This window comes from Corvus cornix, chromosome 4A (assembly GCF_000738735.6).
Source record: "Corvus cornix cornix isolate S_Up_H32 chromosome 4A, ASM73873v5, whole genome shotgun sequence".
NCBI lineage: Eukaryota > Metazoa > Chordata > Aves > Passeriformes > Corvidae > Corvus > Corvus cornix.
The window spans coordinates 10,832,795-10,854,710 of NC_047058.1; the positions used below are offsets into that span (position 1 = coordinate 10,832,795).

At 38.4% G+C, this 21,916-nt stretch overlaps 1 protein-coding gene across 6 annotated transcripts in view; it reads right to left on the reverse strand.

Moving 5' to 3' along the window:
• Positions 1–21,916, reverse strand: part of TENM1 (teneurin transmembrane protein 1) — a 761,089-nt gene that overhangs the window by 193,010 nt on the left and 546,163 nt on the right. For 5 of the 6 annotated variants that reach the window (XM_010407691.4, XM_019290822.3, XM_039571800.1 and 2 more), the window contains one exon: positions 19,443–19,703. The exons of the other annotated variant lie outside the window; for it this stretch is intronic. In XM_010407691.4, the coding sequence (XP_010405993.3) occupies positions 19,443–19,703 (261 nt within the window). The remainder of the gene's footprint in view (positions 1–19,442; positions 19,704–21,916) is intronic. 6 annotated transcript variants of the gene reach the window in all.

Genomic DNA, 21,916 nt, shown 5'->3' on the forward strand with positions numbered 1-21,916 from the left:
TGAATGCACACAAGTCCTCAGAGGCCTCTGGGTAACCAGGAAATGCTCACACCACACTGTGGAGAGGCTGAGGAGACTTCAGCCCAGGGCTGTAGTGCTCAGGTCTCTGCTCTCGCTGCTCCCTGTACTCATCCAGAAAGGACAGCACTAGGGAACGATCCTGCCAGAGGTTTCCTCCTTCTGCACTCCCAAAGCCCTCTGCTTAAAGGCACTTAAGCATGATGGAGAAGACAGACAGCTGATTGAAACTACTGCAGAAGAGAGAAGATATGATGAAACCATCTGGACAGAAACCGGATAAATAGAAACAAGAAGTGAGTGGAATCATTAGAACAGAATAAATGGAAAAGGAGAGAAAGGGGGAACACACAAGAACAATTTGAGCAGAACAGTGAGATCAGATCTCTTGAAGACTGCTGCCATGACCAGAAACTGAATGCAAAGTCCATAAGGAAGAAATTAAGTAAGAGAAAAGCTCTGGGGCAAAGCTCAGACTTGGAAAGAAAGTGCCTGGGACAAGACCAGGGAAAGAATTCAACTTCAAGGAAAGGAGTGGAAAGGAAAAAAAAAAGGGAAAAAAAAAAAAAAGCTGTCAGTTAACATTTGTGAAACCCAACATCAATACATGGATTTCCTTTCCTTTCACTGCTGGTTTCAAAGAGAAGATGACAGCTTCCTACTGCTATCAAACTCTGCCAGCTCAAGTAGAGTAAATGGTAATACTTGAACCTAGATGTTAGAAACTGCTCAAAACCAACTGATGCCAGATGATAATTACACTTCTTATTTTGCTTTTCTTATAAATCTACAGACTTGCAAGTTAAATCAGTGACAGCTATTCTTAGTCATATATTGCACTAATATTTGAAGTTAATATTTGGAGTATTCTAAAAAAAAATCAGGTGTTGAGCAGTTCAAACCAGATGCCCAAGTTTAGCAGGTATTTTTCCCTTAATTTATATGTATGTGAATCCCTACCCATAAAATGGAGGTAAATACCCCCCATTGTTTCCCAGAGAAATACATAAACATATATGAAGTATTTGAATATCACAGTGATGAGCACCACAGAATTGCCAACAGGAATTTAATACTACTGTAAGAACAAGGTTTGAAGAGTGGTAACATATAAGGCTTAAGGTTATACACTAAACAATTAAAAGGAACTAAAACATCAAATAGTTTCTCATCGTGGTGGCACAGTGTATTCTGTGAACTCAAAATGACCCGAGGGAGAGGTCACAGGCAGAAAATGCAATTAGTCCCTATAACACGATGTATACACGATGCATACAGACCTTTAATTCTGACACTAGAAATATTTTTGACAGCTAGATGTGATGTTCTTAGACCAATGAAGATTATTGTAAGAGAAGGAGAATAAATACAGAAAAGCAGCATTGTTTCACATGAAAAATTAAACAACACTGAAAATGCACCTGTAGGCACATAGTGATATTCAGAGAGCTGTGAAAATTCAAGTTTAACAGAGATGGCAACACATTGTTAAATTCTTTTTGCTAGAAGCCTTTAATTTCCCAGTGAATGTTTATACTAACTGAAGAATACAGGAACATGAGTTTCCTTTGTTCCAGACCTCTCTCCCTTGGCACATTTCTATTCACAATACAGAAGACCACTATTCCAACTTTCTTGGGAACATGTCTTGTTTAATTTCATGGCACAGTAATATACAAAATATACACGCACTCTTATTTCATTCCCTTGCTCACTTCTCTGTGATCTTTGCCTATACGAAGAATAAAGATAGAGATTTCAGTATTTGCCGTAACAACACGATGAAGCAAATTCTGCTCCCATATAAATGGGTTTATACAGCAGGGCTGAAACCTTCTCATTCATAAAATGTATGGATTAGTCAGCATAGCAATAATTAAATTAGTCATATGTATTTACACATAATGAGTGCCTTTGCCATGAGCTATTATTAGCATTCACAGGTTAACTCATAATGAGATAGCAGAACTAAGTCTGATGATGCCAGCAAAGTGCTTGAATTTTAAAACTTCTAGAGCATAAGATCATGTTCTTATTCTGGCAACTGGCTCAATGAATTTCAAAAAATGCAGCCCTTTTCCTCAGGTAAAACTCTCAGTTCAAACAAATGTTTTTGCCCAAGGAAACAGTCAGAAGCCAAATAAAATTACTGCTACTTTTTTAAACAAAACAAATTGTGACTGGGTTTTGCCACCAGTGCTGAACTGGACTGAGCTGCTCGGATGCCCTGTAACTGCCAGCTCACAGAACACACTGCTCTTGGAGCTCGCTGCAGTCACTTTCACTTGCTGTGCTTTTAAAACAAAACCAGACTGACATATAACTTGAGTTCTGGACCCTTTTAATAAAAATTCTAGGCCAAGGGTCATTGTTTCCTATGCCTTAATGTTGATAGGGCAGTCATGAAGTATAATGCTCCAGTGTGAGATAATAAAATGCCTTCAGTACATTCCTCTGCCTCACTAGATGCAGCAGTCACAAAAGAAGAGTAGCACACAACTGCAATAGATAATGGAAGGGAAGGCAGCCTTTCACACACCCAAATGCGTTTGTAAACGTATTTAAGAACACTGATCTAATGCAGTAATGCTAATATACTGTTTTATATTCAAATTTAAGTCCAATTTCTCTGGTTCTCAATGAACAATGACAGCACCTGATTTACATTTGTTTCAAAGCAATTTAACTTTTTACAATGGTCTCAAAATAGTCACATTCCAGCCCATGGATAAGAAAATCACTGTTAGTTCCATTCTAAAGAAACAGTCGGTAAGGTTTAGACATGCAGAATTCTCCTCACATTAATTTTTAGTTAAGGATTGCCTCAAACCAGGTGCAGAACTTTGCACTCAAGTCTTGTCAAATTTCATGAGGCTTGTGCAGACTCACCTCTCCAGCCTATCCAGATCCCTCTGGATGGCATCCCTTCCCTCCATCATCACCCACACCCCACAGCTCAGTGTCACTGCCAAACCTGCTGAGGGTGCCCTTGATCCCGCTTGGGATCATGGGTGGATCCCACTTGTGTCCATGTCACAACAAAGATGTTAAACTGCACTGGTTCCATTTCTGACCTGAGGACTTTCACTCACTCCTCACTGGCCTCCACTTGGGCATTGAGATGTTGACCACAACTCTTTGAGGCCAACCATCCACCCAAGTGGTCTGTCTATCAAATCCATGGCTCTCCAGTGTAGAGACAAGGATGTCATGAGGACAATGTCAAATGCTTTGCACAGTTCCAGGTAGATGATGTGAATTGTTCCTCCCTTATCCACCAACACTCTAACGCGGTCATGAAAGGCCACCAAATTTGTCAGGCATGATTTGCCCTTAGTGAAGTGATGTTGGCTATCACCAATCACCTCCTTATTTTCCATGTGCCTTAGCAGAGTTTCCAGGAGGATTTGCTTCCTGATCTTGCCCAACATCAAAGAAAAACTGACCAGCCTGTAGTTCCACAGGTCTTATTTCAATTTCCATATCATGCATTTGGCAAGACATACAGACAATGCTCAACAGATAAACCACATCCCCAGTTCAAAATTTTCCAGAAGTAGTACTCAGCAAAGCCTGCTTCTAACAGAGAAGATGAACTATAATTACAGGTGAAACACACTGCACTGACAGAGACTTTGCAGATCAGCCACTCAAAACGCAAAGTGGATTAATTAGCAGTGTCCACCCTTAATCAAGAGCTCTAGGAACCGAAAAATTAGATCTGTCTGGACCCTTCAAAAGACTACAAACTCCAACTGAGGCAGAAAAGCCAACGCACTGGAATAGATGAAAAACTTTAAAAGAAACAGACCCTGCTACACCTGGAATCTGAAGTGCAAACTATACAGGAGACAAAGAAGCTGTGATTAACACCTTGTCAGGGGAGGGCAGCAATGCAGTAAGATAAAAAAGGGAAGATTCTCCTTTAATCTTGGCACAGTTTGATTAGATGTAGATTTCTTCAATTTCTTTGCTTAAATCTTTAATAAACATTTGTCTGTTTGGGTTACCATAGATAAATATCTTGACCAATATTGTACCAAAAATCCCCTTTATTTAATGACTAACTGATTATTATACAAGTCCTTCTGTGATGTGTAGGCATTATTATTTTACAAATGGATTCCACCAGCTTACTCCCAGATGTATCATCTTCAGATTCAATAAGCTTTCTGCATAAACAAGAAATTGAATGGCCTTTGTCCTTATTAGCTTATACAAAATTAATTTTTTAGTGTTAATTTTTGGGCTTGGGCCAGTTGCCAAATGTTTAGGGCAGCTGTTACATCTATAGACAATACACACGAGTCAGAGATGGAAAGATCTATTGGGTTATTTCCTTTGACTACAAACTAATGAAGAACAGCAATCAATAATCACATGCTAGTCACGTCCTCTGTAGTATATACTCAAATGTGTTGGCTGGTTTTAAACAATTGCAGCCACAAAACCTCTACCACTTCATTTATTGCTTCATACTACTTTAAAACAGGCAAGTTGGAAAAATTTAATAGTCAGTAGAAACATAAGAGGTTTACAGAAGCAAAGAGTCAATGCACCCATCCAGTCTGATCACCTTCACAGTCAAAAGTAGTTTCAACCAGCGACCTTCACATTAACCCTCATAGCACAAGGGCTCCCAATACTAAGGACTTACAGTCCCTTGGCAAGTTATTCCCATGTTGAATGACTACACTGTTTAGGAACTGTCTCTGATTTCATATTTAAATTCCTCAGACTGCCAGTTACAGCTCCTGAACCAGCACTGCCAGGTCTGTGCCTGCCAGCACTGTGCTCCTGGTGATGACAGCATCGCCCAGGATGGTAGAGACCTACAGAGCTCCTCCCTCCCTGCACCCCATACTTGTTCCAGTTATCTGAGTAACAACTTCAACTTTTTCTACAGATTCAGGCCTTTTAAAAACACCTTTCCTTGAATAACAAGTCCCAAAGACACAACTGTATTTTGCACTACTCAGATTCTTTGATTTTATACATCCCCAGTGTTGAAATGCTCAGAAGTGACTCATCAGAGAAGTCTTAGTGACAGCTGCTATATTTCATAGTTCCTTGACAGGACACATGTACACATGCAGCCCAAAGTAGCATTTGACTTGTTGCCTCCATTTATCTAATTTACTGGCCCTTAAGGTCCCTTTCAGCATTACTGCTTTCCAAAGTAGCTCCTATTAATTATTTTATATTTGGTTACTATCTCCCCCACTGAATTTCATTCAATTTGCTGTGTATCCGCCTGGATCTTTGAAATGTTCAGTATCGACTTGTATGTCAGGGATGATGTTTTAATGTCTGCAGTTTAAATATCAGATAAGAATCACATTTTTGACACCTTTCATGACAATTTCTCATAAAGATTTTTATGTCCCTAATACTGTGTCATGCTACCATCCCCACATTTCAGACATTAAAAGCCCAACCAGCTAAATTTTAATACTGTAATAAACACCTACATTTTTTATAATTTAAAAATTGAAAATACTATATTTAAGTATATTTGGTAATTAATGTTTCAAAACATAGGCAACAGCAACAAAGGCAGCAAGTACCCCTTTTAATAGTCTGTTCCACTTCTCTGTTTCAACTGCTACTACTTCTATGCTACAAAATACTATGTGGGAAACAAAGGTTCCAATAAATTAAAAATATAAAAAACAATTATCCTTGACACAATAAAAGCTTTCTTCTGCAGAAACTAAACAGTTGTGCAAAGTCTGACCTGATACCACCTGAAAAACAGATAAGAATAATAAAGAAGTTTCTTCCCAGTTAATAACAAAATTCTTTATTGAAGAGGTTTATGCATATTACATGAGGCTTAGAATGAACCTGTGGAAGATAAGAGATAAAATAATCAATATATAAAAAAATGTATCTATATAATTTGGGCTCTTCAGAGGACTGGCTCATCTTTTAACTGTATCTGTATAATGTGAAGTAACATTAGTCTTGTTTTTGATGAGAACCTGTTAGCTTTCTTCAAATGCAAATATTAGAAATCACTGCCTGCAAGTATTGTTTGGGAGATCAGAAAACTGCCAACTGATAAGGTTAACACAGTTAACTCTTTGCTTATGTCCTGTCTCTATGACAGTGTGTTATTCTTATTAGGCTTATTTTTTGCATCTTTCCTACTATTTCATTAACTGATAAAACCTCATTGCATATACTGAACATAGGTAAGCATTCCTAGTAGTACTAGACAACCTGCAAAGAAGAGGCAACCTGGTGTAATGAACACACAGTATTTCCAAATGCTTTAAATTCCAGCCAGCAGAATGGGAGTAACTATGGCTTTCTCTATATTTTCACTAAAGTTTGTCATGTTTCAGCCTCTGAAATAACAGCTCAATGAAAACAGGTTTTCTACTTCTTGGATATTTTCTTTTAGGATGACCATAAATTTCAGTCCCAGTTACCAGTTTATCACAGAACTGAGGTGACCCAGAAGCATGACAGAAGCATGTCTCTAACTAATCCCCTGGGTGCCCTCATGTTAGCAGAACAAGCTACATTCAAGAGAAAAGTCAAGAAATTAATTTGAAGATGACAAGTTAAGAAATGCCACTGAATTTGGTAGGTATTTAAAATCAACCAGGTTAGATGAGTGGAAGGTTATTTCCTGTTCTGCTAGTCTAAAGGGAATAAAATAGCCAATAAGAAAAAACCCCAAACCAACATTAAAATATTTGTCATCTGTTTTCATATCACTACTTCTAAAACACATGTAGAGAAATATATTTTTAGAAGTAATTAAATCAGCCAAACAGTGAGCTTGTAGGAAAGACCTACTTGTAGTAGAGAATTGTCCCTGTTTGTCTTCTTCCTGTTCTGGTGACCCATCGGAAGCATCCAAAGAAGGGCCCATATTTCAAATTACCAGCACAAGCTGCTGGGCAGAAGCCAGTTGAAGAACTCCTCCAAGTACAATTATCATTCATATTAAAAGGAGGAAACGCTTGACTGCCCAGTCAGCTGCTTTTTGGGATGTTTGCTTTTCTTGTATTTGCACATCGATCGATACATGAAACCAAGAGAAGGAAGTCTCTAATCTGAGGAATTTTGCAACACTTTTCAAATTAACTGAATTTTTGATGTATTAGCTGTACAGTCTAATCCAAAAACCAACAACAAATTTACAGAGATAAACAAATTCCACACTTTTTACCTGCTTACCTTTTTAATTCATGTAGCGATGGATTTCAGCACAACCACTCACACTTACGAGGCATAAAGATATTGCCAGGCCTCAAACTGTTTAAGCTGCTACAAGAAGCAGCTGTATCGAGACGGAGCAGGTGTGCATCTGCTACCTACCAGAATAAGCAATGCAGCCTCCTCCAAACTTGCATCCTAGAACAGGTTGACACGCATTTTAAAAGATCTTTCTCCACATCTCAGGAGTATTAGAAAGTCCTCTAGTTCTCTAGGAATAATTGCTTCGCAAAATTATACATGTATTTTAAAATTCATTTGACACCTCAGGTTTCCACTTCTTCACTTGACTAAGCTTGGGTTTTCAGCTTTATCAGTACACTGATACTAAGGATTCAAGCTTCAGAACATTACCAGTCACAGACTTTACTAGCACCATCACCAAAGTATGCTGGTGTCCTCAAAGGAAAAAGAAGTCTTTAAGACAGGCAAGCAACCAGAGAACATTACAGCAGGAAGGAGGGAAAGCAGCAGGATGGAAAGCTTCTGCCATGTATTTTTTGGCTACTATGTTGTACACCTGAGCTAGACAACTACACTCTGAAGAGTACTCAATTGCTGTTTTCATTTCTCTTCCGTGGGCATATAAAACTTCAAATTCCATCATTACATACTGAAAGGGCAGCAACAAGAGAGACAGTGGAGCAGGAGACTGTGGGTGGGTTTTCTGTGATACAGAAAACTTCTGTCAAAGATTATCATCCAAACATGATCTGAGCTGGCAAAGCCAACGGTCAAACATCTCCACTTTGTGGACTGCCCTTCTTGCTTCCCAGGTGGCTGAGGGTCTGTTTCCACATTCTTACTCCTAATGCAAATTTCCCCAGCAGGAACCTACCACCGGAGCCCTGCCAGCTGTCTAGAGCCCGGATCCACCCACATGAGTCCACATGAGTCCATGAAAAACTATTTTTTTTTTCATGACTGCACAAATATGAAGCTTTGGAAGAAAATAATCTGAAACCACTTGAAAATGGCAACTCAGTGTCATTTCTCTTACCAGAGGCTTCTTCCCGTAAGAGAGGCCCTTATTCAGCATCTCAAGAGCTCTTACTGAGCCCAAAAGAGAAACTCAACTGAAACTGCAGGATTTGACACAGCTTTCTGCAAAACCTGAAGGGATGTGTGTTTTTTTTTTTTTTTCTTTTTCCCAAACAGAACGTAGATAATTCAATCTAAACTGCTGTAGAAACAATGAATGAACAAATAATTCTATACAGATTCATGCAAAAACTCAGTTGATTTAGACTCTACTTTCTATGGCTCTTTATTTAACATTAATAAGCACTGAGTTGCAAAGCAATTGCAAATAAATGTGTTTATTTTATTGCATGCACAGCTCTAGTATTGTTTTTGCCATTATTAGCCACCAAGCAATGTATAAGACAGCTAGAAGAAAGCTCAAAAAATTCCACTAGAGCTGGCTGGTGAAGTAAAGAAAATGCTTTCTATTTGATTTTGTATTAAAAAAACTGGATATCACAAGCCTAAAACGGTGATGCCAGAAAGATATTTTGAGAGAAATTGCAAAAGACTGCCTTTAGAGAAAAGATGTCAACAAAAATGAGTGACTGAAATAATGTGGAGTACTTCAGACATGCACAAGAGGTACTAGGGATCAGAAATGAATTATTACGCCCTAAAATGATCCAATAAAAATCGAACTGTAGTGCAGTAATCAGAAAATGTATTGGAAAAGAGATAGGTTATAAAAAGAAAAAGGAGCTTTCAAGTACTGTAGGCTATTAGCTACTACTGAGAAATCTGGATTCAGGAGATTGTATCTCTAAAAAAATATGCACACAACCAAACATAGCTGAATTTGCTGTTCAATAGGTAGTGAACTATAAAAATTAAAAAGATAGATTGGAGACAGAATTACAGGCTAAAATAAAAATAATCAATGCAACCATTAATAGGAATGTTGAAATGAACACTGTACTGGCTGAACACACAACCACACAGGCTTCAGGAAGAATGACTCAATTATGTTTTTCCCCACAGGCAAAGACATAAAAGATAGTTGTAGACACATTGAGCACATCACAGAAAAGCATTTGGGCAGTGCCCCTTGTTACAGAGGAAGAACTGCAGTTCTAAACAGTGAATAATTACAGATGCTCTGGAAGAAATACATTTGGGCTCTGGTGCCTTTGGCAGAGCAGCCCTGGCCCCTGCAGCCACTGTGCCCACCTTCACAAATGCTCACCAGCACATGCTGCCCACAAAGCCACACAAAATAGGAGGGAAGGCCTTCCTTTATCACAGCAATAGAGAAGCACTGAAACAACTGAGCTGGGAGAGACAAGGGCTGAGGATTTTTGAAAAAGGCACAAAATGTGAAGTCTCACTTCTAGTCACATACGCTTCCTTATAAATATATATCACTATCATCTTCCTTATAAAAGGAAACTACGTAATATTCTGGGAAACTTTTTGGCCTCAACAAAAATTTACAAGTACATAAAAATAAATTTGGAGTTTTTCCCTTCACCAGGAGCTTTATTGCTTTACAGCAAAAGTTCCATTCCTATCTGTGATCAGCAGCACAACCTAAACCTTTCCACAGTAATCAAAAGCTGCAAGCATCCACAAGTTGTTTTGTCATAAAGAAAATAACTGAGAAATCTCTAGTGCTGAGCTGTAAATCCTGCATCACTCATCAGGTCCCACTGACAGCACACAGCTTGCAAGCAGCTCTCTTACTCAATTCAAGCTGATTCAAGTAAGAGTCAATTCAACCAAATTACGTCAGATACTTTCTGATTGTGCAACTGGAGGTATGTTTATACCAAATTATTCAGAAAAACATAAATTCCAAGCAGGCATTATGGCCCTGCCACTTCTGCCACAGTAAAAATACTCGCTCTAAAAGAATTTAGCATGACTGGGCAATAACAAAGTTTGCTGTCTCAAAAGCACTGTCTGGGGAAAAATTATCAAATAGGATGTTCTCAAACCCAAAGTGCCACTTGACACTGACGTTGAACAAAGCAATGAGAAGGGCAGACAAGTCTGAACAACACTTACCGTGACTTTGGTATGTAAAAAAGGTAGGTAATGGCTCATAATATACATTTACTCAAAAAAAAACTGTAGGCAGAGAGGCAAAAAGTTTAAAAGCTACATTGAAAGATGTGAGTAAAACCGTTTCAATTAAACGGGAAGGAGAAGTGCTATGAACCATAATTAATACAGTACACAGTCTAGAAATACCCTTTTGTCCCTTTGTTACCTCCTTTTGAGATCTTTTAACAAAGTTTCCAGCAATAGAGCTGAACAACCCTAACCTGATGTCCTAAGCCATCCTCACCTGCAGGTATTTCCTCCCACATAGATATCTTTTAGTATATGTGGTTTTATGGAATCAAAGACCATCCCCAGCTCCCTTTCTGGATCACCCAAGGCAAAGGAACATGGTTACTTTACAACACGTGGTTTGTGATGCCCCAAGGGCTGCCCCTCTGTGCTGCCAGAACAGCTCCTGCCCAGCAGCTCATGATCAGAAGCTGACATGTGCTGCTCAGCTGAAAGTCAGTCCTGGGAACATGGTATAAAATCTACATTGGAGATCATCTGGGGTAGAAATTTAAGACAAACAAAAAAACACTGGCAATATAATTAGTCATCAGAATATGTGAATCTGATTACAATATTACTCAAAAACATCTGTTAGGGAAACGAAGCAGCCTGCAGGAACTATTCAGTGCTCCTGGACCCATATTCTGGAAGAGCTAATTATACACATTTCCTCTCATGCTCATGTTACAAAGTATAAAGTGAGGGTATAGAGCTAGATATGATTAAATAAATGAAATTAATATAGAAAATGCTGAATTTCATTTTGTAAGCCCTGTATATAAAAGCAAGTTGAAACAAGGAGCATTCAAATCTGCTTTATTCTGAAAAAATGAACTCCAATTTCATATACAACTTCTCAGTCTTAACCTATTTTCTATTGCAGAAATTAGAAATAGGCTAATACATTTAGTTTAGCTTTCACTTTTAGAAGACTATAAAGACTGCAGCCATGGGAAGCAGTCACAATGTTTCTTCTAGATGAAAACTACTTGCTACTATTAATACTCCCCTTTTGTAAGGTGAAGATATGCTAATATTCGTAACCCTGAATAATACAGATTTATGCTGATCTTCATATTCCTCCCAAGCCCAGGAGGAAATGAAATACTAACAAATTTGAAAATGTAAGATAATACTTCTGCATGTAATTTAACACACAATTAATTAAATAGGTAAAAATTTAAAAAGGTTGGAAAGGAAGAATGAACAACCTTTCTCATCCACAGAACAACAATAAATTCTTAGATCTCACATCATCAAGAAGAAATAGTATTTAGATTAAACCTCGCTAGACCCTAAAATGGTAATTTGTCAGTATTTGTCACTTCTGTATCCATCCTGTACTCATTTGCTAGATCCCTTCTTTTTATTTCACTTACGGTATTACGGTTCGGGCAAGTCCGGAGGAGGCCACGAAGATGCTCAGAGAGCTGGAGCTAAGGAGACAGGCTTGGGCTGGAGAATAGAAGGCTCCAGGGAGACCTCAGAGCACCTCCCAGTACCTAAAAGGGCTACAAGACAGATGGAGAGGGACTTTTGACAAGGGCATGGAGTGATACAACAAGGGGGAATGGCTTTAAATTGACAGAGGGTGGGTTTAGTGGAGATTTGGGAAGAATTATTTCCCTGTGAGGGTGGAGAAGCCCTGACACAGGTTGCCCAGAGAAACTGTGGCTGCCTCATCCCTGGAAGTGCCCAAGGCCAGGCTGGATGGGGCTTGGAGCAATCTGGGATAGTGGAAGGTGTCCCTGCCCACGGCAGGGGGTGGAACAAGATGATCTTCAAGGTCGCCTCCAACCCAAACCATTCTGTGATGTGGCAGCTGTAAAGCATTTTGCTATGGGGATGAAAAAAGCTCCAGTTCTCTTTGTATTTAAAACCATACTGGCTGACAGTGTAAGGAACCAAATGAGAGTTAACTTGATCTCATTTACCTAGCAGCCTTAACTATAATTTTCCATGATCAGAGCTCACAAGTTTTCCCTTAGCCTTATTTTGCACTAATGATATTCAACTTTCAGCTTTAAGCAGAACATCCAAAACTTTGATGAAAAACAGGTTCCAACTGGTAAAAACATCTACATTTTAAGACATATAAGGAAAATTGATTGTATTTCAAAATAGTCCCAAAGGATGTACATATAAAATATGACTACTAGGTTGTTTCTTTAAATCAGACTGCTGATCTTCTAAAACATTTTAAATTTTAAGCAGAAGAGATGAGAAATAAAGAATGCTGTAAACTTAATAAAAAAAACATAAATAAAGCAGCAGGATAGATATGCTGACTGTTAAGAATGGAACTGTTCCCAGCAACACACTTGTCCAGAGATGTCCTCCTGTAGAACTCACAGTAAGTGCTTAACAAGAGAAAAAGTATTTTGTTCAATGTTTTCCTGGTCTCATAAAGATTGTGAAATGAGAAGTCAGATAATCCTCACCCTTCTGCACTGCAGCACCCTGACAAGAAAGCAGACACTTACCTGTCTATCCCATCTCAGTTTTCCCCCCTGTGGCAGCCTAGATAAACTGAGGTCCCAAGAACTGCAGAATCACTGCAACATATTTTTGCACTGTAAAATATTTCTGGAGATAATTTTCCTTTATGTTCATATCCAGAATACTGAGAAAATAAAAAAGGATTTAAATGAAAGAAGGAGTGATAATTTATACTGCTGCTGGCTCCTTAAGCCACATCCACTATACTTGCTGTATTACACAGGGGAGGAAACCAAGAGATTTTTTTCTGAGCTCTAATGCCAATTTACTGATTTCTGGAATAAAAATTAGACCTGACTCAAGCTTTCCTCCCTCTCCACCCCCCCGCCCCCACGAAAGGAAACAAAACTGCAGGGATAAAAATATTACACAACCTTGTGCAAATGCACTGATAGTTTTTACTATGCTGTGGGCAAAGGTAATTTAGGTTCTGGAATATATAACGTACTTCTGTTACATTCTAAACACTGTTTCATTATCTTTAATGTAGGACACTAAATATTGATATTTGTCTTTAAATTAGTGTTCATTGTGCCTAAAAGAGAACCACAAAAAAGGGAATGTTTAACGCTGTGTACTGATTTTAATACAGCACATGAGAATTGTAAATATTAAAATAGCAGACATGCAGATGCAATGCCCTTGTTAGTCAAAAAAAGTAATAAAGATGGTAATTTTAAAAGGCAGAATTTCCCCCACAATACTGACAAAAAAGTCATTAGCTGAATTTCCATACACAAACAATTTCATAAGTGGCTTAAATACTGGGGGCACAAGCTCAAGACTTGTATGATATTACAGCTGAGGTGATGCTACAGTGCTTAGAGAAGCATCTCACACTTATCCAAAGCAATTCAGGTAACTTACATGCTGCCTTTGAGACAGTAACATTTCCAAAGGAACCACTCTAAGGTCAACAAAAGCATCTTACACTCTTAACAACTCCAGCAGAGCAGTTACCATGTCAATGAATATGCCAATGCTCCCCAAAAGGCATTGCTATGTTACTGCAGGGATTCACACACTTCCTTTCACATTGAGGAGCCTTCTTTTAAACAACAGCAGAAGTAACCAACATAAATACCATCTAAATACTAAAAGATCAAAAACCCTCCATAACAGAAGAAAAAAGAGGTCTTTTATAAAGGGAAGGTAAGTGGCCCTTTTCTGTCAAATATCTGAAAGTATCATAAATCAAATATCTGACAAGCTACAGTAAACTACAGAAGTTGAAGGAATTTCACCATGGGGGCTTTTGCATTTTATTGATGAGGTTGCCTTAGTCTATTAGGTGCCTTAAATGATCTGATAGGCAGGAGTGTACAAACAGAATGCAATCCATGCCACAACAAAAAGGCAAAATAAGGCATACAAGGAGCAAAGAGAAAAATATTAAATGACACAGGGGGAATGGGATTAAGACCAATATTTACCTTTATATTTTCAAGGCTACTTACACATATTGCTACTTGCAAATAAGTAATTCAATTTCTTAATTGCACCACTGTAAATAGAGAGTGACAGGACAGGAGCTAATGGATATACTTCAGCCATCATTATTACAAACACAATCCTGCATAGAGAGGCAGTCACATGCTCACTTCTCAGAGCATGTATTGTTATTGTAATGTAGCTGTTGGTAATAATTTCCTGGAGAAATGAGAAAGCCAGAGATCAGCTTACTGCCTGACTTGTTTACAAAATAACACTAAATAACAGCAACATTAATCACAATGCTCTCACTTCCTTACATTAAACACAAGACTTTTATGAAGAGCCAAATTCAAGTCTAATTTAAACAGGTGTGAATTCACAGTAGGTCTACTGACACACACCATAAATTAAATCAGAGCCTTGTCCTTAGTAAATCCTCTCCATGTCTGCATAACTACAGCATTCATGAAGTTGTGCTTCTCATACAGCATCAGCCATTCCAGTATTTCTTTTACTATTTTTATCCCTTTAACAGATACTGTTAAGATACTGAATCTGCAGTGCAAAGAACGAAAGTGACTTGTCCAAAACTCACCCATCTGCCCAGCAAGCAAAATGAAAAGCCCCAGAGATTTAGGGACGGTCAAAAGCTCTGTTAAATGGATCACTGCTCCCAGGCTATAAACCAAATACTTAGATGAATTACACAAGAATAATCTTACATGTTTCTAGCTCATTAAACTCAGATTTGATCTGTAACCTACTAATTTCTCTACTACATCTACTTATTAATATATGGCTAATATTATTACCCCGTCTTTGCAGTCTGCTGTTTAAATGTTTATTATTAAAAGTATTGTTTCAAATAGAAACTGATCCCATACACTGATAAGAAAGAATTTTCCCAACAATTTATGTAGGCAAAAAGGAAAAATTACATTTTTCCATGGTGGGTTTTTTTCCCCCCTCTTGCTTTGTTTTTAAAAACAAGTATGTTATTTAAAAACATTGCCTGACCAGATCTCAAGCACTATAATGCTACATTGCATGACCAGTGCTATTTCAGCCTGTACTAACACACTAATTTCTTGCCTACAAATCTCAAGTCACTGTGAACTACAGCTGACACCCAGTTGTCATAAAATAATTCAGCCAAAGAAATTGAGCAGGAATCTGGCTCCAAGACGAGTGTGCATTTCACTCCTCCAGCACTGGGAATCCTGTACTCTCCTACTGGTTGTCAATATGGTGTAGAGAAAGAGTAACTAATTGCATAAAAACATCTTAGTAGATGTCAGGAATGAGCCAAACAAGTCAGACCTAAAAGCTTGTCAAAGCATTCTGACAAAATAAAAAAGGTTAAAAATTGTGTTACTGTAGGAATGGCTGAAGTTCCACACTAGCTCTCAGATGAGATGTAGCAGCTAAAAGAGTTGATGGCTGTGCAGATGTGTCAAATATGGCTCAAAAATGGATTATGGCACAGCATAAATGCACTTGAGGTCAAATTCATCATGTCACAGCCACACTGACATCCTGTACAGGAATACAAAAGAACTGAATGAACAACAATGAGGGAGGTTATATGGACACAAAATGGACTGTGGGCTGCTTTTTAGTACACTACTTAGGGTAGGAGGCAGATCCATGTCAAGCCATATAATTTTAGGGATAGATCTGGAGATCACCCTTTCTGTAGATGAGGTTTGTATCCTCTTCTGGACCACATACTCCAGAAAAATAAAAAAATAAAAAAATAAATTTGCCAGCTCAGTAATCTGGCAGACAAAAGCATCGAACTTGATGTTCTGACATGCTGCATCGACAGATACCATTGTACCAGTGTACTGACGCTAAGTGCAGTCTTCTTCAATGGCATAAAGGAACTATTTTTGATACAGTTATTCTGTGGTGTTGCTGTCTGAAATTTACATTCACATACTGCAGAGTAACGCTGTTTGTGTTTAAATGGAGCTATTTATACTATAGCAGAGATAAGCAATGATCCCCAAGAAACTGGTCATTCATTTCGTGCAGTTAATATATATTTTGCTTAGCCTCAGGCAAAGCTGAAGGCAGTCTGTGCACTAATAGGCTATTATTAGTTGCCATTAATGTTGACAACACTAAATGGGAACGCTGGTGTTTCATACAATCTGTTCAATGCTGCCAAAACAACCAGAGTGTGTTTAAACAGTGATTATGACAGACTTGGTGTGTCTATGAAGGAAAACAATCCTCAAATAAATTCTCAAGTTGGGCTACCCAGAATAAACAGAGAAGAATATATCCTGTGCCAGGGAACTTCATTCTAGAGCTCAGAATGAATAGGAGAATGTCAAGAAATAGCTAGAAAGAGGAAAATTTTAAGAAGTATATTAGCTTCAGATCAACATAAAGCAAAAAACTGCCTTGAAAGCACGTCTACTGAGTCCACACACTTAATTGTCCCAATGTTACCACAAAAAGAGCTGTTCTGCATTTGTAGCAAAAATTGTGCTCATAGAGGAAGGAAAAAAATAAACCCAAACCCAAAACCCTACTGACCTTCAAAATATGAACAATAACAATGTTTTCTCAAACCATGCAACAACTGTACCTTTCTCATTAATTTTACTCCAGTTACAGATAGCTGCATTCACATACAATTTGGTCAACCCCTTGAAATCCAGAATTGCTAAATATTTTTACAGCAATTAGAAAGTATCATGGAAACTAATATTTCATGTACTTCCAGCAACAGATCTTATGCACTCTTCCAGTTTCACATCAGAGAAGTTACTGGCTGGCACAAAAAAAAATACATTTCCATGGCAGGAATTGACAAGGATAAATGCAACACTTGTGGCTCTCTGATAAAGCCCCAGGCACACAGGACTGCAAAGAAACAGGAAGATGTGCCATCTGTGACATAATTTAAATAGAGATTTATGGACTCCTGTATTCAAAGAGTGCTTTGTTGCTGAGTGCCAACCCAGGTGAAAAATACACTGCTCTCTGGATCAGGAATCTAGGCTATGAACTTACCTGTAAAATAATAGATAATATAAACGAATATAGCTTGAACCATGGTGTTCAAATTTATTCAACATTAAATTTCATGACTGTAATTATTATAATGACACAACACCACAGGAAGCACTGATACGTGTTTATATGGCCCTGCCTGGAGACATCTAAAGAGTTCAAGTGAACTTGTGCTCTCAGTTTCTCTCTCTTCCAGCTTGCTCTTGTCCTTGTTTTCTTCTTCCAACAATTTAGTTAAAATTGGTACTCAAGCACTTCAAACATGAATCCCTGATTGAAAAACGGTTACAAGGCTTACAAGGAACGAAATATTAAGGCCACATCCAAAAAGACTACTCTGTCTACACCAGTTTAGTTAAAATCATTCTCAGAGACAAACCTTTAGAAGAAACTACTCCATTTTTTGGTGGTGAAGCACAATGATTATGTGTCCCTATCTTAATGACTTAACCCATGGTTCTTGCTACATCCATGCAAGATGATGAAGGTGCACTTCTTACAGTAATTTTCATCTACAGAAGATTTCCTATTTAGTACATGTACAACTAGCAAAATATCATCAACACCCAGCTGTACCACTGCACTCCAGACTGAAATACAGAACTCAGTTATATGCTTAATCAGCTTTCAATACATCTGCTTCCCAGCACCTTACAACAGAAGTGTGTATTTTTTAGTCTGAATGGAACAAGAATGCACATTCCTTTCCATGTAGCATTCCCTTTAAACCTCTTCCACAGTTAAGGGCCAACCAATGCCAGGCAGACCAGATTCAATTCCTTCAGCCACCATCTAAAACCCAATGTCTTAGGAAAACACACCAACATACACCCTCCCTCAAGCCCAAACACCTTATGCAGCAAACACTTTACAGAGGATGGATCCCACAGAAACAGGAAGCTGAAAGACAGGAATTGCATAGTGGAAATGAGGTGGCATCTAAAAATTAACTGATTCCAGCAACACAATAAAACGTGATAGCACAGAATGCTTAATCCTCAAAGCAGTATTTAATTAGAAACAAGCCATGCACTAAAATCTCTTTTTTAACCTCAAGCAGATAATGTAATGTTTTTGAGCCTACATTGGACATTATCACTGGTACTGGCAGACAGCCAGGTGAAATTATGTAATTACAAGCTTCATATTTGACAAATTCAAACATGTAAGTATAGCAATGTCATTTATAACTGAAATCTCTTTCACCTTATGACTACAGAGGCACTAAAATGTGTTGCTGTCAACACCAAAGTGTCAATATTTAATAACATCTAGACCTGCCATAACATGCAGCTATTAAACACAGAAATTAAAATATCAGCTAAGCTTGTTGATCTTAAGCATGATAAATTTGTTTACTTACTATACTCTGTAAGGAAATAGAGTAGATTTTAATCAATTTTAATGCAGAGATAAAAAAATACTAATTCCCCACGTTACTTAATTAAATGCACATTTTTCCCTTCTGTGACACACTAAATTGTAAGAAAAGCAAATGAGTAAAAAAATTCTGAATGAGAAAGAATATTTAAAAAACACACACACACACAACAACCAAACCCATGCGACCCACAAGCTCACTCTCCATATGCAGGGAAATACAGAACTGAGATAGGACAAAGACCAGTTCAGTCTGTCCTACTGATAAAAACAGGTCTTCAGGTATAGCATAAGATTAGAGGTAAATAGAACATTTAGGACTCCAGGTTGTCTTTCTCAAGTCACCTGGCTGAAGAGCCTTAAAGCTACACCCAGTAGCCACAGGAACAACTGCATGCAAAACGTGATATAAATGGACATTTATAGATTTATTTTAGAACCTAATTCATAGGCCAGCAAATACAAATGACAAATGTCCAATGACATAAAAATGAAGAATGTGGAAAAGTTGTTAGTCTCTAGAGAAATGATGTTTTAACAAAATCAGTGTTTCTTTTTTTTGTCTTATTTTCTGTCTAAACTATAAATACAATACACACAGCAAACAATCCTTTCAGCTTACATACAGTACAGAGATCTAGGAAGGAAGGGGGGAAAAAAAGAAAGAAAACAAAAGAGAAAAAAAAAGGAAAAAGGAAAATAAGTAGACAAAGAAAGTTTTGAATAAATTACTACTACTATTGAGTATATTAGATGCATTTCTTTATTACCATTCTCCCCATCAGACTTCCTTTCATGGTCAGTGTCAGTGAGGGACAATGCTGAGTTTGCCCGACTTGACAAACAGGAGCTGTGTTCTGATTTGATCCCCCTCATCCACATCCTCAGGGCGTGGTCCGGGGATGCACCACCTTCTGTTTCGGTGTCCACATCCGAGCCCACCTCCAGCGGGTAACTGTGCTCAGCTACACCATGTAAATCAGTTTGATAGCCAGAGCACAGGATATGGGGAGTCTCACAGAATTCCATGTCTGCAAAAAACAAAAGTTCAGAAAAAAATGTAGCAGTGAAAAGCAATATAACTTGGATCTTCTTTTGGAGAATCTGTTTTGAGAATTAACACTGTTCATACTATTGGAAGACTTTTTTTGGTCAGTGACTCACTCTGCTGTCTGATCTACTCTAAGTGTAATACAACTAGAAGAATATATAGTAAAATATATAGTGCTGCACTGTAATTGTGCCTTTGTCTGATAGAAATACATATTATAGCTCAAACGTGTACACACCCACACACTGATAGTTGCACATCAATTTACAACTGAAGTGAGCATCTGCAAACACAGATACTTTCTCACGTTTTGCCAGGAAGGCAACAGCTCTAAATTAATCTCAGTATGTTTTTATCATAGGGAAAGTGTAGCAAATTTGCCAATAGGGAACTTACAAAATAACAGTTAAAATACTTGGTTTATCACAGAAGACAAAGAAAGGGTACTTACCATTGGCTCGCTCTTTGAGAGTGCTGTCCTTGCATATTCACACCAGTGGGTTTGGGTTCTCCAGTGCTGGTGGCCTACAGGAACTTCCTAGAAGAGCAGTGACTACTAGGACTGTACAAGGGCCATCTCATGACACCAAGCCATCTGAGATTTGAGAGTTGTACAGTGCTACAAGTTATTCTTACTAAACACTGCAGCTGTCGGGCAGTAGAAATCCGAGGACAAACAGAAGGTGGACAGGACCCATAATGTGAATATGCAGAGGAAACAATCTCGAAGAACTACAGGTAAGTAACACATATCAGCAAATTGCAACTTCCCTTTGAGGTAGCCTCTGCATATTCTCACTTGTGAGAATCCAATTACAAATGCAACTCACTATGGGGACTATGACAGGGAGTTCTAATTAAATAAGGATTACAGAACTGCACTCCCTAATTGAACATCAGACCTGGGATGCCATCTTGAGAGACTAAATACAATATCATATATGTATACAGTATTCTTTCAATTTCTGGAAAAGAAACATTAGAGACAAGAGTCATTTATTGAGACTAAGGACAAATACTCTTTTCCACTGTCATCCTAACTAAAGCTTTAATTTGCCAAACTAGTCCACTTACCAGCTAGTGAGAGGAATGCTTCTGATTTTAAGCACTCTCTCTGAAATAACAAAAAGCCCTACTATTTTCTTGAAGGTATCAACCAAAACCTACAAACCAAATGCTAAGATACAATTTCCTCAGGTGGTTCAATCTGTAAGTCATCTGTCTCTATAGATTTTTCTTTTGCCATCCAAAAATTCCTGAAGGTCTTGGTTGTAGTCTTGGCTTTGAGCTCAGGGAATGGCAACCTCATTTGTGGAGGGCAAGGGAAGAAGGTGGGCAGCAAACACAAAAGCATGGCCATGGCCTCAATTTCCTATGCAGGAGTCATGGAAGGTCACCCTGTCTGACTGGTGTGGTCGCTGCATTGGGTGGCCCATCCCAGCAGCACCAGCCATCACTGCTCCTGCTCCTTTTGGAGCAGCAGGACAGATGCCAGGATGATCCCAAGTGCTCCATCACCACTCTGATCTTTTTGTCTTGTACAAAGGAGGAGGAGGTGGTCTCAGCCCTACCCTTGAGAAGCTGAGATGTGCCACCTTTATGAGCCCTGTCCTCCAAGTCTCTCAGATGCACTGAGGCTGACTCTGAGGTTTGATGGAGATGGCTAAGAGAAAACAGCCAAAATATTTGGAAGCAGCTGTGTAGGGAGTGTTTGGCATTTTAACTTTGTCTACCTTACAACAGGTGTGATTTCAAGAAACATCATCTCATCCTTCTTCCCCTTTAAAAGAAATTTTTGCTTATTTTTACCATCTGAGGAACTTTGCCATAATTAAAAATCTTCTCATAACTTTAAGAATCACGTCAGCTGATCCCAGGTCCTCATGGGGCAAGGATGCAGGCATTTCTTGACATGGCTGTCCCTCCAGGCAGATGTCTGCCATTAGCAGCCTGGGGTCCACGTTCTCCCTGTCTGCATTTGCTTACGCCAAGGGGAAAATTCATCCCAGTAAATCCCACAATATGCTAATTAGATTACACACGTTTAAGAAGGACAGAATTTACCCTTCAGTCTATATGTTAATTCCTTCTTTTTTTTCTTTTTTTGTGGAGTGAAAGTGACTTTTTATACTATAACTCACGTTCAACTCAAGTTTAACACAATCTATTGCCTTAATAGTCTATTTCTTAAGT